General features: G+C 40.1%; 1 protein-coding gene across 1 annotated transcript in view; it reads left to right on the top strand.

The window, feature by feature from the left end:
* dntt (deoxynucleotidyltransferase, terminal) overlaps positions 1-17,313 on the top strand; it is a 181,157-nt gene that overhangs the window by 49,424 nt on the left and 114,420 nt on the right. The window contains exons 4-6 of the mRNA XM_041790217.1: positions 5,979-6,149; positions 16,001-16,072; positions 16,270-16,393. Of these exons, the coding sequence (XP_041646151.1) occupies positions 5,979-6,149; positions 16,001-16,072; positions 16,270-16,393 (367 nt within the window). The remainder of the gene's footprint in view (positions 1-5,978; positions 6,150-16,000; positions 16,073-16,269; positions 16,394-17,313) is intronic.

Genomic DNA, 17,313 nt, shown 5'->3' with positions numbered 1-17,313 from the left:
GTATCCGACCACCTGACCATTACACCAACAGAAACTGTAATGACATTTTGTTCAAATCCATATACTTTAATATGGAGTTATCCCTCCTTTTTCAACTATAACCACCTTGTTGGAAGGCTTTACACTAGATTCTGGGGGGTGACTCTATAGTAGTTTGTCCATATTCATTCTGAAGAGCATTTATGAGGTTTTTCCACACTGAACTAATCAAACCATGTCTTTATAGACCTTTATAGAGCTTTCTGCACTGGGCACTAACTGTGCAGAGAAGATTGCTTTGCTAGACAGTCATCAGGTAAATCCATCTCGCAAAGATCCACTCCACAACATTTGTGCAGAAACAAAAATGGTTCAAACCAATTCATGGGGTTAGGAGAACAATACAGTAGCTACGGGCAGGGTGAAGCTGTAGCCTACTGTGAGCTGGTAGCAATGACTGCTACCTGTGTGGCTGTTGGCTAGGATGTAGCTATATTACAGTGGCAGTTTATCAGAACTGGACCACATTTTTTTAATTAAAGGGAAAAGAACAGCACTGAAACCTTTTTATGACAGAAAAGATGCCGACCTGCTTCAAATAGGTTTGCAGCTGGGTGGGTTGGTGTGGTGGCATGTTGCAGCATGAATAGGTATATACAAAGGCTGCTGGTGCGATTAGCTGGGATGTAGCCACAGCCACAGTTTAATCAGAACCGGGCCACCTTTCTTCATAAAAACAAGAGAAAAGAGCCACACTGACACCTTCACGGAAAGGATGTTTTCATTTTTCTGCTGACCCACTTTAGCATGAGTGTGCAATCGTTACGGGGGGGTTGAGTTGTACTGTCAGCCGGTGTATATAACTGGTACCTCTACCTCTGTGATTAGCTTGTATTTAGCTTTAGAAAAGTCCCAAACTCTCACCGTTGTTGGGTCTGGTTATAATTCTGCTAAAATCATATATTAGTCAGCCTTTAGCTTAGTTTAGGTTAGTTGAGCTTAGCTCAGCTTAGCCTAGTTTATCTTAGCCTAGCTTAGCTTAGCTTAGTGTTGTTGACAGGGGCCATGGATAGCATGGCTGTGGAGCCAGAGTTAGCTGTAAAGCTAATGTGGTCCCTGAGCAGGAAGATGTAAAAGACATAAAAAACAAATGATTAAAAACAAACAAACAAACAAACAAACAAACAAACAACAGCATTACAACATACTGAAGAACATTTTTCAAATAACGGTCATTCTCCCTACCAGAGTTTGAAGAAGTGATCATGTGGTTAGCCTGAAGCAATGATCGTTTCTGTAATATTGGAGCTACAGCCGCTGATCTGGGTAGAATCTGAGCTCTGCTGTTCTGACTGACAACACCAACTGTTAAAAAAATGTCCTAAATTTAACTAAACAATCGTCTCTTGCTGTGATGCACTGTAAAACTGGACTGGTTAAAAAAAAGGCTAAAAATATGTGATTATAACAAAGGTTTTAAGTAGCTGAAATTTTTTTGTGTATGATTGAAGTTAAAATATATAATTTACATTTTAATCCCAGTTGAACTGATACAACTAAAAAACAGAGGCAAATGATTCTGTAAACATTTTGAGTAATACTTTTTGAAAAAAAAAACAGTATTTGTTTAGTAGCAAGTACTTTGCCATTTTAAGTTATATCAACTCAGTTTTACCATTCATTTAAGTTGGATTAGCTTTATTGTTAAAGTTAAACTACACTGTGCAAACTTTCACACTTTAAAATTCCTTTTAAATCCAAGTCCAAACAACATGTTTAAGTGTTTTTCGTAAAGCTTCATGATCTTAAACCGCTGAAATTTTCCTGTATTTCTATCCTTTACTCTAATATTTAACATTAATGCCACTCAAGGTAGTTCAACTTAAGTAGCTAAGTGACAACAGCTGAGAGGTGCACACTGAGCCAGGAAATCCATCATGTTCAGTATACCATCCATTTAAGATGGGACTTATCTGATAGAGTCGGTAACTTCACTCATGTTGCAAAAGTGTCTTAATGCCCAAAGGCATTGTGGGAAAACTATGCATATTAAGGCATGATTGTCAAATGATTTGAGTATTGTTATAAAAAATACTTCAAATGATGGAGTGCTGTTTACTTAAAACTAGTGCTGTCAAACCATTAAAATTTTTAATCAGATTAATCACGGGGTTGCTGTGGATTAATTTCGATTAGATATCATTGATTTTTAATCTATATAAATTGCGTTTCATTTTGCATAAGCAAACTGACTCAATCTCTGACAAACATATGCTTCGTGTTAATGTGGTGTTTTAAGCTGGAAGAGCTCCAGTGAAAAGAAAACTCCTTCCTTCAGAATGTGCATAATTCTGTCTTGTTTTGTTTTTTGTACTCAAATTTCCCTTCGAGAGGGCCAACGTGCTTTTTAGTGTCTTCCAACATGCAAAATGCATTCCAAAATGCATTGCCAGAGACGTTTCAGGGATTTTGAGTCATTCTGCGCTGTAGATGGGTTAATTGCGTTACAATTTTTAATCAGATTAATCATGATGATGGATTAATCTGCATTTATTTTGACAGCCCTACATAAAACTTAAAATGTGTCCTATCAGCTCAGAACAATAGAGCTGAAATAACTAATTTTGATGTTTAAAGCACATTAAATATTACTTCAATTGATCCTGTCGTGGTATTTTTAATTATTACTCAATAAACGACCCAGCTAGAGAGAGGAAAAGAGAGTGCATATGTGCTGAAGAGCACAGTGGGAGAGGAAAACAGAGAATACATTTAATATAAATATCTGTTCCTCAGTTTTCCAGTGAAGATGTTGAACAACACTGCAACTATAATCATTGTCACTGCCACTGTCATAAATACAATGTGCCTCTTTTTTGTTTTTCAGACACAGTAAAAGACTTTTCTAAAAGGACTGAAAAAAAACAAGAGCAGAGGCACGCTCTGCACCAGGCGAGTGCTTCTTGCAGAGAGATTTTAATCACATGACGGTGACACCATTTACTGCGGGGAAATTTTAGGAAGGTTTACCTGTTAAAAAAAAAGTTTGCCACCTAATCTTAACGTGCATTTAATTTGCTACACATATTGCGATACACCACTCAACACATTAAGGTTCTGCCGTTTTCAGACCAGATCTCATTGATATTTTTTTTCAGAGATTTCCACCCTCTTGCCTCCATTAAAAGTTCTCAGAAAAGTGCAGCTGTTAGAGATGATGAAGTTTTCACATTTTCAAACAAAGAGAAAAAAACACCTGCAGCTCTTCATTCTTCACTGCAGCAGAACACACTGTCTGCTCTGAAATGTTTTGTCACATCAGAATATTACCTGTTAGGCTAATGAATGCCTGCACTGATGATCCAGCTCTCCTGTGGTGATGTGTTTTCCTCCTCTCAGTTCCACATCAGCAGCTCATCACTTCAGCCGCAGCACAAACCGAGATGCAGTCCAGCTGAACGTGGTGCCAAATGTTCAGACAGCGCCAACATCACAAAGTGTGACAGGAAGTTGGTTTGAAGGTTTTTGTCTCTGGCACAAGCACGATCCATTTAAAATGTGGTTTGGCTTGTTTTGATGTTGTTTTCTAGATTACCTCCATGTATAAAAGAATGTTAGTGTTTGGACAGAACTTGATTTTTTTTTTTTTTTTTTTTTTTTTGTCCTTGTACCTGAATGGTACACGACGTTTCATTATTTATATCGCCTTAAATGACATGCACTCATCAACCACTTCATTAGGTACACTTGTTCAACTACTCATCAGGATATAAATATATCTAATCAGCCAGTCACTTGATAGCAACTAATCAGGCCCACCCACAGATCTGGTTGGGCCTCTGACAATCTCAGTGAAGTGCCCCCCCAATTCTGAATTACTGATATCAGTGTGTGCTGGAGGAGTAGCATTGCTGCTAGCTATCCTGGCTAACAGTTAGTTCAATTCTGAGCTGAAAGTGTGGCAAAATATTGTTGGGTTTGATGTCAAAGTTATTTGTTTTAACCACTTTTTCAGTCAATTTTAACCACTTTTTTGTGCCACTTTTCATCATTCTTGAGCACTTTTTACCCACTTAGCCTCTTTTACCCATTATTACCACTTTTTAACCCCTTTTCAACACTTTTTTCCTTCTGTTTTTGCCACTTTTGACCAATTTTTGCCTCTTTTTTTTTTTTTACCCATTTTTGCCACTTTAAACCAAGTTTGACACTTTTAACCATTTCAAGAATACCTGGATGCAGCCGAGGACCCCCACTTCACACCGGAGGTTGGAAAATAAATAGCTGCCGTATCTCATCTTCTAATTCCGGAAGTCACTTAAACTGAACGTCTTCTTTGTTGTTTTCTCTGTGTGTCGCCGCCATATTAATATATGCAAGTCCGCCACTTAAGGAAATACAAGTAGACGAAAAATATGCAAGTTTTCAGGTTAACAAGCACAGCAATAGCATTACATTTATTTTAATGAGTTGATTTATGATCCAAATTCCTGTATCACTGAGCACAGATATAATAAGCCACGGGAGATTGAGATGACTTGTGTAATCCTTGTCTGAACTGAAATGACTGGAGCTGCATTCTGATTTTTAGAGATTCCTCCTTGGGTCCAAAAACAGCTACTTCAGTTTTTTCTCTGTTTAACTGAAGAAACTTATGGCGCATCCACTCAGTAATTTGTTCCATGCATTTACCAAGTGCTTTTACGGGGCCATTGTCACCTGGGGACATTGAAATGTAAAACTGTGTGTCATCTGCATAGTTATGGTAATTTATTTTGTTGTTTTCAATGATTGAGCAAGTGGAAGCATGTAGATGTTAAACAGAAGAGGCCCCAGGATGGAGCCTTGGGGGACTCCACATGTAATTTTGGTCCGCTCAGATTTAAAGTTACCTATTGACACAAAATAATCCTTGTCCTTTACGTAGGATGCAAAACCAATCAAAAACTGTGACAGTCCCACCCAGGTTTCCACTCAAGTAATATAATATGGAGGACTGTGTTGAATGCAGCACTGAGGTCCAATAACACTAAGACACATCATTTTAGTGCACTTTTTACCCTCATTTTAACCCTCATCTATGCTCATGAGTTTTGGGTAGAGACCGAAAGAACGAGACTGCAAACAAAGCCAGTTGAAATGAGATTCCTCAGGGTAGCGGCTGGGCTCAGCCTTAGCGATAAGGTGAGGAGCTCGACATCCATGGAGGCTCACACTGAAAAGAGTCAGTTGAGGTGGTTAGAGCATCTCATCAGGATGCTTTCTGGCCACCTCACTTGTGGAGGTCTTCCAGGCACATCTATCTGGTGGAGACCTCAGGGCAGGCCCAGCTGGAAAACATCAGTGGGATAAGAGATATCTGGACTTGTTTCGTCTGCTGCCACCATGACCCGATCCACAATAAGTAGAAGAAAACAGATGGATGGATAAATGGATTGAAGGATGAATGGACAATTTCAACCAGATTAATAAGTTTACAAGCATTTTAAAGGTCTGGTTTTATTTGCACTTGCACAATATTTTAACTTTGAATCAACAACTTAAGGATGTAATATGCAGGATTCTGCTAAGTTGTGTACCTTGTGCATACTCTCTCGTCGCCTATTTCTTCTGTAAAACTGTCCACACCCTGTTTGAACACGCCGTTTCTGTGAAGGAAAGTCATGTCTGCCTCTCATGGGAGTCACTTGTGAACCAGTAGAAAATGACAGGGTCTTTTCTGTGTGGACCAGCCTCCAAAGTCTCAGTCCGGTCATCCATAAGGAAACCAACATGTACAGACAGAGAGCAGGGCTGTTTCCTGTACGGGTCACTGCATGTCTCACGTATGGACTCAGACCTCACACATCTTTGCTTTCTTGTATTCCTCTGTTCTTTCTCTGTTCAGATACTGCAATTTCATTATTCTTACTTTGCCTTACAGCTGTTGATACAGAGTTTCCCTTATTTTTCACATCATATGCTGTTCCTTACCCGCCCCTGCCTGTCTCTCCCTGTAGGATGCTTTTGAAGTGCTGGCAGAGAGCTATGAACTGAATGAGATTGAGGGTCCATGTCTGGCCTTCAGGAGAGCGGCATCCGTCCTGAAGAGTCTGCCGTGGGCGGTGCGGAGCCTGGGGGATGCTCGGGACCTGCCCTGCTTGGGGGAACACAGCAAGGCAGTGATTGAGGTGAGACCCAGAGTCTGAGCAAGGAGTTCACTCAGTGTGCTAATCCATGTGACACAAATATTGTCAACAAGAGCAACCATAAAAAAAGAAAAGAAAAAGACTGAGTTTGCGTGAAATCACTAAATTCTGAGATCTAGGATTGTTTGTCTTTCGTTGTTTGAATGAGAAATGCAAAGATAGAGTTCTAACAATAAGAATGTATTTCCAAACAATAAATAAAGTAACACAGTCAGCACATTTACATGCAGTTTAGTCTGCAAAATTTGAATTGCTGTGTTAGTCTGACTATGGCCAGATTTTTACAATGCATTTTAACATGATAGTCCAAAAGTATACTCATTTGAATTGGGGTCGACCAACTTACCTAGATAATAAGAGTAGAGATGGGTTCAGTCTTACATGTATACACCTCAATCACACCCCAAATGTCTGATTGACTCAAGACTGCTAGAATAACACAGAGCACTTCGATTGACGTTGCTAACCCACCTCCCCAATGACCTATGAACAGTCGCAAAGACAGTCATGACCACATCATTCTAACTGACACACACTTGTAGTGTTGCAAGTCTGTCAGACAAAACAACTTTTTTTTTTGCATAGTCTGAAATTATTCCATCGCAGAAGACATAAAAATCATGTAGCATGGTCCAGGCGTTATGGTGCGACATCACTGGGACTCTTTTATCATTCAGTGTCAGCCAGGAGCTGTGAGTAACTGACAGGATTGTTCTTCATCAATCAATCAGAATGACACAGAAGACTCTCATTTGACTGATTCCATTGCTTTGGACTTGCAAGTAAATGTTCATTCTACAAAGTAGCTGGTCTCTGCTCTGATTATCTTTGACCAAATCACAGCAGTACACAGAAATATCGCATCACTCCCTCCTGTAATTTTGCCACAAGATGGGCGCATTTTTGCCCAGCATGTTACAGTAAACCTTACATTCCCAAGTCTGTCATCAGGCAGATCCATCTTACAAACCTTCAAGCTGAAACGCTTGTTCTGGTCAGAGACTGATTGGACCAATCAGTGTCCTTTGAATAGAATAGAGTGGTAACTAGTTGTAATGCAAGCCTATCAATGATCCAGTGTAAGATTGGTTTGGATGCAGTGATTCATAGCTCTAACATGACATCACAAATCTATGTAAGCAGCCACTGGTGAACAAGAAAGGCTTCCTACTGCTGTACACCACAAAGCAGATGGCTGTCTTGGTTGCCACCTATGAGTGGCTTACTTGCTTTTACTTTACTTTTGCCTGACACCCCTACCGGGGTATAGGCCGCCGACAAGGGACCTCCAGAGTACTCAGTCACTGGCATTCTTGAACCTTTCTCTCCCAGGGCCTTTATCTCTGCGTTTCTATTACAGTAAGATGTTAGGAGTTGTTAGCCCCTCGCCCAACCCCCAACCTGAAGGACCAGATGCTGCTTTTCGTCTGGCCTCTACTCTAGAAACCTGCCCAGCATGCTTGAACCTACTGAGGGTATAAACCCTCTCCAGTATAGTCTTCAGAGGCAGGCAAGCAACCCAACCACGACAAGGTAGCAACACTAGGGGGTTGACCTATGAGTGGCAACCAAGTTTATTTTCTTTTTGATGAAAGGTAGTAGTTTTTCAACTGGATCCGAGAGCTGATGAGGAGACAAGCCAAGGTAATACATCCGAACACCATCAGAAAAAATAAACCCAGAGAAGGAAATAGAGGCTTAATGCTGCTAGACACCACAGTGAATCTTTAGTGAACAATACAGCAGCACTAAACAGACTTCTCCTAAACCTGTCAGCAAATATTGTGTCAACTTGATCAAAATATGACTAGGGATATGACAATGATAGTGATTCAATTAAGATTAACACTTTGTCTGATTGCATCAATAACTCATAAATCACCTAAATACAACCACACCACATGTAAAAAGCACAACATTAAAAACAGTATAACTTATGTTACAGTTTTTCATAATTACAAAGGCACATTCCTTAAACTCTTCCTCCCTCTTGTCTAAACATTAGACACAAATTCAAGTTTTCCAGGCTATTTTCACAAAACCTCTAAATCTGTGGTCAAAATCAAACAATCACATCCAAACTGCCCTAACTGGGCTCAGAATCAAAGCCTGTTTTCTCACAGCAGTCAAAAGTCAAACACCCCAGAGCAGTGGTTTAACACTATGGAGATAACAGAAAACACTGAGGTCAATGATCGCTCCAGAGGAATGGTTAGTTTTTAAGACAACCAAGTGGGTAGGGTTTATTATAACAGATTATACAATTACAAAAAAGTGAAATTTTACGATCTTTTGCCCACCTGAATAAATGAATACAAGAGAAGTCATCAATCAAAACACCCAGACCTTCATCAGGTTGCTTCATTATAGTAAACAACATTGAAGGTCTGAGTCCATAAATGTTGGGATGCTGTTGAAATTGCTAGAGCAGGCAACAGTGTGTAGGTCTTTGTTTTCTGTTTCTACCCCCTACAAGAAATGTTTACAACTCAGTCATAGTTTGCATATGGTTTAGCAGTGGATGATTTTTCCTCCAATGTAAGTCATTTTCATTCCTTAAAAAATAACTTTGTCTATCACTGTTACTTGAATTACATTGTGCCATTCTAGTGATGCTATCCAGGTCTTCATAGCTCTGATAGGATGTTTTCTAGTGACCCTGGAAATTAGCTGACTTCCCAGGGTCTTTGAAGATTAAATCCACACCAGCAACTTTGATATTGAACATCTGTTTATCCATTTACAATCCATTTTTCAATCGTTCCTGCAGTAGCCTGCTGCCATATTGTCTGTTTGAATCCCAGAATGCATTGGTTGTGACAACCAATGGCAGACTGCTCCATCATCCCGCCATGCTTTGCCACACAGTGCATGTGAGACTGCAGAGAAGAGCCTGAATGAGTCAGTAGACACAGAAAGACTGTGATTCGTCTCTCTTTATCACTGCAGCCAGAAGGTGCTTTAAATAATGACTCTAATTCCCAAAAGCACAAAAACTTTAATTTATAAATATTTAATTATTTTGAAGACTTTTTGTCATAGATTTTTATTCATTTTCTGGTCCCAAAGAGATGGTAGAACAAGTTTGTGCAAAAAAAAAAACAAAAAAAACAAACAAAAAAAAAACCTTAGTCATTAATGTCTACTGTTTAATTCCTTAAAATCTTTAGCTATTATTCAACTCATGTTTTCCATCCATCCATTTTCCATACCGCTTATCCCGTTGGGGGTCGTGGGGGTGCTGGAGCCTATCCCAGCTGTCATTGGGCGAGAGGCGGGGTACACCCTGGACTGTCTGGACTTTCTTTAACATGTATTTTCTTTATATTTTGTTTGTGTGTAAAGGACTTTCATGCTACATTGTTTGGTGTGAAAAGAGCTATACAAATAAAGATTGATTGAAATGGGCTGAAAAAACTGATGAAAAGAGGTTAAAAAGTGGCACAAATAAATAACTTCAACATCAGACACAATTATACCTTGTATCTGATGTCCAGGATATCTTGCACAGGTGCTTCTGATCCAACACACCTCGAAATCAATAAATCACAACTGAGGAGGGCCTGTTCACTGAGATTGTCAGGGGCCCATCCAACCTGATCTGAGGACCTTCTAAATGTGACTTTAATATCTACAAATTGTTTCATTAAAATATGGCATGATACATTTTTATTTTGGAGGTAAAATAACAGCAGTGAATAACAACAGTTACTTTATTTTGTGACTGTTTTGAAAGCTACATTCAGCATGTGGATGCTCTGACATAAGGGAGCTACGCTCAACTTGTCTTCCCTTAATGGAGAGTGATTCAGACTTTTTTTGGTTGAGTATTGCTTCATTTTTGCTCAGATTGTTTTACTTTGCTGTCAGGAGAAATATCACTGAATCTACCTTCTTTTAACATCACCAATCTGCACAAACTCACTCTCCAGAGCTGACACCGAAGTGAAGTGAAGTTTCTCCTCACAGATCATATTTGCTGTGGGTTTTCAAAGGTTAAAAAAACTCACTGTTGAGTTCAATCTTTCAGAAAGAAATCAAAAATAGTTTTCTAGTTCAAGACAGACGCGGTAACAATACTTGTTTCACACACTGACAGGCGCTGCACACATTTATCTCGTCTCGGAGAAAATAAGTCTCATCGGGTCACTCCACAATCGTCTCCTCACCTACAGTGGAGCTCAGAGCAGAAATCACGGCAGGCTGTCAGGAAAAGTGTCGAGAAATGTTTGCCTGGAGAGAACGCCAAGTCCCTGCAGGGGAAGGAGGTGAGCTCTGCGGTCTAACTCTGACACATTAACCTCAAAAACACACGGCAGGTCTCAGAGCAGGTTTCAAAACGTGTCAAATCTGTCAGCGCTGAGGCACATTCATTAAACAAAATCATATAAATGTCCCGGGAGACAGAATTAGGCCGGCTCTGAATGACCTCTCCCTGTTGTTGTTCAAACATAATTCAGACGTACGCCCAGAGGTGAGGGATATTTTTTTCTCACTCGCTTGTCTTTTCAAAAACACATCTCGGCTCAAAACAACAAAATGACATGACATGAAAACAAAGTGAAACCAAACAGGATAAAAACAAAATGCCTGATGTGCCCGCAAACATCGGAGTGACACGCAGTCAGCAGCGACTGAAGCGACTGAACATTCAAAGTGGGGAGAGAAACCTACTGACATGAGAGTCTGCGAGCACTGAGGCAGAGTCAGGGATGAATAGTCAGTACATGTTTGTGTGTGAGGGAGGAATTGTGCATTAAAGAAGTGTGTCTTCCCCTGGAGCGGCGAGTGTGTTGAAGCATTATCCGTGCGTTTGAGGTTGGCCTTGGCTGGAGGCTTGAAAAGCAGAGGTGGACGGGTGGATGCATCGTTGAGCAGTGAAGCTGCTTTAAACTGCGCTGTACTCACCGTGGCTCTGAGGTTCACTGCTTCATTGATACTGGATGTCACCCCCTCATGCATAAGCAAAAGGGGAGTTCCTGTAGTCTAAAAGCTGGGCCATATTTGAACATGTTTTCCTCTGTAACTTCAAGGTAAAAGCTGCCCTAACAATGAACATCAGTTTAAAGTGCTTACTTTTATTTCTAACAAGCTCAGTTATTAATCTCTTTCACATATGGCAAAAAGAAGGACGATGTATTTGTGAAGCAGGAACCACCTGACATGTAGTCATGATTTGCCTTCACCAGGAAGTGACCCTTTGTCAACCTCGCCCTCATCAGTTACTGCCGCTAGTTAATGACATTTAAGTCACTTGTTAAATTAAAATAATTAAAAGTGCCCAAATACTGATTTAAATAACTTTTATTTATATCTTATAGTTTTTTTATTGTACATTGCCCTTGAAACAATGATGACAGAGATACAGTAGCATCTCATGTGTGAGAGTTGTAACATGTGACCTATACATAATACAACAGCCAACACACTAATGTAATATATACAGTTAATATACAATAAAGGTAATAAACAACATAAACCAATAAAAACAGGATATTCTAAACCACATTGAAGAAAACTAACAAATATGAACATTGATTTTGACAATAAAACCAACAATGACAGTTCCAGCTGAGTACGACTGGAGCTATGATGGGAAATGAGGGCACGTTTCTACTATTAATGGCCAAAAATTATGGAGGTTTCTCTTTTAATATGTCTAGGACATTGGTTCTCAACTGGTGGGTCAGGATTCAAAAATGGGTCGCAAAGCCATTTTCAGTGTTGCGGGTGCATGCCTGGAAAAATTATGAGGGGGAAAAAATCTATGATGTGCTTTTATTTTGAAGGATATGTCTCAGTTCCTTGGTTTTATCCAAGCGGCAACCTCCAGTCCTGAAAAATGCAGCCAATACAGAAGTGCAAAAAAATTGCTATACCGTGAGTGTCCACTTGAGGCTGGCTGCAGGAAAACTGGAAGTCCCTTCTGAACACCTGTTAAACAGCCAGTTTTTACACTAGAACAGCCTGGTTCAAAAAAACAAACGTGTCTCATTAGCTCGTGTCTTCATGTCCTCTCACTGTATGGAGGGTGAATTTTTTTGTACCACAATGGTTTAGTTTATTTAGGAAAAACCTCACTGCGGACTGATTACTGCGTCTCATTTGATTGACAGATAGCTTGACAGGCAGAGGCTACGTTTCTGTCAACCAGAATGCTATCCACCTAGCTGACAGGAAGTCACACTTAGTGGGCGGGCCATTAGGTTGATCCAAAGTTCGGTTGAGACCACGATTTCAATATGGAAGCCACTGCTGATTGGCTTCAAGAGCTGTTTGGGTCCATCTATTGTAATTTTCCGGAAGCTGGCCGGCGACAGGACTCAATGTTTTGTGTCCGCCCCCTCCGATGTGGCTATATTGCTAGGCTAGTAGTTGTAAACTTTGAATGAACCGGTCTGACTGAGTAAATTATGGTGAATTTCGATATGTGTTAAACCCAGAGTCTGACCCTGATAGTTTGGAGAGAGAGGGGGAATCAAACCAGTAGCAGCGCAGGACGTATCTGTTTGGTAAGTGTTTAACTACTGTGTTGCTAAATGGCTAAATGCTAAAAGGCCTTGTGGGGGCGGTCTGTTCTGCTTTGCCGGCAGCATGGGCGGACCACGAACCAGTCAGGAGATCCTATTGTGATGACCTCATCAGTTTGCGCCATCGAAATCTCGTCTCAGGAGAATCTCTGAGAGATTTTCAATGAACCGTTTTCATCAGTTTACACGCTAATCCCAAGATTACTGCCACATACGTTTATCTTGCGGTTTGAAAATTTGCATACATGAAGTATGGACACCCAACATTGTGACTTTATATTTATGTTTTAAAAACCAGAAAAGTATAATACCCCCTCTTTAAGGATATGGGTGTTGGTCCTGATCAGAGGTGTAGCTAGGGATTTTGGGCCCCCAGTAAGAGTATGACACAGGGCCCCCCTCAACCGGTTAGCCTAGCTACAAATGTTGCATCATTTTTAAGGATATCTATGCATTTTAATGTATTTTTGATCCATAATTTCCCCATTTATGAACAATATTTTTAATATGGTTAAATTAAATTTGTTTCGATTATTTCATAGCGGAGATATTTAAGGGAGGAGCAGGGACCCCCAGTATTGTGGGTCTGGGTAATCAGTTAAACCATTTCTGTGTAGCTTTCTCTGTATGCTTCGAGTCATTGTCTTCCTGGAAAATAAATCTTCTCCTAAGCCATCCGTCTCTAGCAGACTTTTCAAAGATTGAAAAGACTTTCTTCCTCTTGACTATGGAGTCTGCCACATGCCTTTTGGTGAACTCAAGTCCAGATTTAATCCGGGTCTTCTTCAACAGTGGCTTTCTCTTTGCCTCTCTCCCATAAAGATTTTACTGGTAAAGAACCTGGGTAACATTTGTTGTATTCAAAGTCTCTCCCATCTCAGCTGCTGAAGCTTGTAACTCCTTCAGAGTAGTCATAGGTGTCTTGGTGGCCTCTCTCACTAGTCTCCTTCTTGCACAGTCACTCGGTTTGTGAGGACAGTCTGATCCAGGCAGATTTACACATGTGACATATTCCCTCCATTTCTTGATGATGGATTTAACTGAACTCTGGGGAATGTTCAGTACCTTGGAATTTTTTGGATCCATCCCCTGACTTACAGCTTTCAGTCAGTGATGTGCAAGTTCACAATTAAAATGAACTAGTTCAAAGTTCAGTTCACACACCTTAAATTGAACTAGTTCAAGCTCATTTCACATTTTCTCTTGTTTTCTGGCTGCAATATGCTAGTCTTATACAGTAGTCTATATCTATTATCTACTCTATATCTACTTGATTAATCAACAGAAGAATTGATTGAGTACTCGATCACAAAAAGAACCGATTACTGCAGCCCTACATGTTAAACTTTAAAGCTAAAAACCCTAAAACACTTGCAACTTAATGTACAATCATATAGCAGGCCAACTCAAAACAGATTTTTTTAAAAACAGAATATTTATTGTAGATATTTATTATAAAATATTCACTCTAAAAGAAAAGACTGCAGAGTTTAACAGCTTGAATGAAAACAATCATATAATCCTCAGTAAATATCTCTCTAAGTTTGCCTCTGCATTTTGCTGACTTTTATTGCCCAAAGGCAAAGAAGTATCTTGAATACTTAAGTAATAAAGCAATCACCTTTATAGCAGACATAATGTCTTAGAAAACTCAAACTTTATTTTTATATTTTTAAATTAAAAAATGCAGTCTAAAGCTTTAGCAAAACCTCTCTGAAATCCTGTACTTAACATTCAAGCACACATTACATAAGGAAAATTATTACCATTAAGTTCAACTTTGTCTTTTCCTAACAGAAAAAAACACAGCTCTTAAAACTAAGTGGTAGTCTTCAGTAGCTATAACTAAAGATACTTAACATTTTTAAATCACTCATGATAAACTTAAGCTGCCACTAACATTTAGTGGTTGGGACTTGTGTCTTCATAGCTGGTGGGCATAATTTGCGCAAGAATGTAACGTTTTTTTTCCGTCGGCCTCTATAGTGGTTTGCTCGTAGAAGTCTTTTAAATGTTCATAGTTTCTGCCTTCTGTCGTACCGGATGATCTACTACTGATGTCACAAGATACTCCTTTAGTCACATTAGCCATACCTGGTGCATGGCGCGTGCCGTAAAGCTGACTCGGCTGCTGTAAATAACTTGGGCTACCAGAAATCACACTTAAGCCTTCGTAAAACAAAGACCTCAGAAACTCTCTGTACTCTTCAGAATATGAGCGGTCGCTTTGCTTCCCAAGTGAACTGCGCTCACGTCTTAGTTGATGAATTGAAAATTGAACAGTACAGTTTACCGTTTAACAAGAAAAAGAGCGTGTTCATTGAACACAGTCATTTTAACGCATTTGAACACAACAGTGGAGTTCATCGTTCACCACAAATATGAACGCAGTCATTGAACGCAATCATTTGAACTTATTCAGGCACAACACTGCTTTCAATAATCTTTTCTCTGAGTTGCTTGGAGTGTTCTTTTGTCTTTATGGTGTAATAGTAGCCAGGAATACTTTCACTTATGACAAACTATTATCACCAATTGGCTGAACCTCTGTTGAATTAGGTCAGTTACTTTAAATGGGGTGAATATTTATGCAGTCACTTATTTGACCACTTTCAGTCAGACTTTTTTACTTCTTTGAAAACATGTAATGCTTTTCTCTGTGAAAAATAAGTCTGATCTGATTGTTTCTAAAGTCTGTTATAAATCAGACATCAAGATAATATATTTCAAAGTAATACTAAGCTGTCTGTGCATACATCCAAGTTGTTCAGATTCCACTGCATAATGAAACATTATTCCCCTTAGAAAAACACCCAGATGCCAACTGAACCACCCAAGTTTCCAGGCAGGCTAATTTTCAACACTAACAACTTTTACAGTTTTGCAGTGCAGCATCGTCGGTACTAACCGGATAACTGCAGAGTCAATTTACGCCCTCACATAATGAAGACAATTAAAATGCGACCATCAAATGAATGGAGCGCTCCTGATAGCGGCAGACAATTAAAAGGCGGACAAAGTTGTTTCGGAGAAAACAATAGATGCTGGGGAAAACATTACCTTGTGCTTTTTATGAATGCCATAAAAGTGTTATTAATCCCAGGTTCCACAACAACAAAGTCGTTATTTTGTGAAAAGAAATGGAAATGAGGAGCACCTGGTTGAAGTGGAAACAGTTTTTCGAATGGAGTGATTTGGGGCTATTTGTTAACTGCTGATGGAATAGAAACCAGAGAAAAACAAGAAGATGCTGACACCAACGGTGTTTCTCTTGATAATATCCTCTGCTTTTATGTTTTTCAGGAGATCCTTCAATATGGCCGCTCGTTTGAAGTGGAAAGGATCCTATCTGATGAAAGATATCAAACACTTAAGGTCAGTGGATGAAAAACAGCTCCACGCTCATTTGCCTTTTCTATTTTAAGGCTTTGAAATTGCTGTGAAAGTGATTTGCATTTGCCATGTCTTAAGGACACAGAGCTCTTCAAACTGTGAAAGCTAACCCCTTCTGAGGAGAGCCGTCATTTCAGAGCATGTCTTCTTGATTATGTGCTTACCTCGTTTCCTGCCAGCTGTTCACAAGTGTGTTTGGGGTTGGACCTAAGACGGCTGACAAGTGGTACCGCAGAGGGCTGCGCTCATTCAGTGAAGCTCTGGCAGACAGCAGCATCCAGCTCAACCGGATGCAACAAAGTGGTACGTCAACATTTCAGCAAATTACACGCTGACTGTTTCAGTCTGCTTCCAAGAAAGTCTCACACACCTGATCGTTACTTTCCTCCAGGGGGGGTTCAGTGTCAATTGAGATTTTTCAGTCCCATAGGAGGCTCCTTATGTGAGGCTGGGGCTCTAATGTGTTTCTTTAAAGTGAGACCAGCAGGGAGTTTGAAGTGAAAACACAATGGGTAAAGGCAGCAGGGGGACTTTTAATAAAAATCAATGAATCATGGCTGTAACGGGGGAGCCTTGCTTTGGGTCCCATGAGGTCTTTTGACTCAGCTGACTGTTTGAATGAGCTGTGAGGCAAAGCAGGAGAGAGGCCGCTGACTTACACAAGTCCTGTGGCTAGCAGAAGAAGGACCTCTCCTCTGTGAGAAACACATGAAACCCCACTTGGAGTTTGCATAAAAGCCTCCGAAGGACTAAGACTGTGAAACAAGATTCTCTAGTTTAATGAAACCAAAATGAAAGTGTTTGGCCTCAATTCTAAAAGTTAGGGCTGGAGGAAACCAGGCACCGCTCTTCACCTGCCCAATATCATCTCAACAGTGAAGCATGGTGGTGGCAGCATCATGCTGTGGGGGAATTTTTCAGCAACTTAATGGAGCTAAGAACAGAGATATCCTCAATAAAAACCTGTACCGCAGCAGTCAGGACCTCAGAGTGGGCCGATGGTTCACTTTCCAACAAGACAATGACCCTAAGCACACAGCCAAGACAACACAGAAGAGGCTTAGGGCAGCTGTGAATGTCCTAGAGTGGCCCAGCCAGAGCCCTATTGAACATCTCTGGAAAGACCAGAAAATGGCTGACCACCAACGGTCGAAGAAGAACAGCAGAAAATCTTCAAATACAGGTGTGCAAAGCATGTCACTATTTCTGGGATACAAAAGAAG

Source organism: Cheilinus undulatus, linkage group 6 (genome assembly GCF_018320785.1).
Source record: "Cheilinus undulatus linkage group 6, ASM1832078v1, whole genome shotgun sequence".
NCBI classification, from domain to species: Eukaryota; Metazoa; Chordata; class Actinopteri; order Labriformes; family Labridae; genus Cheilinus; species Cheilinus undulatus.
This window is presented reverse-complemented; position numbering and strand designations above follow the sequence as displayed.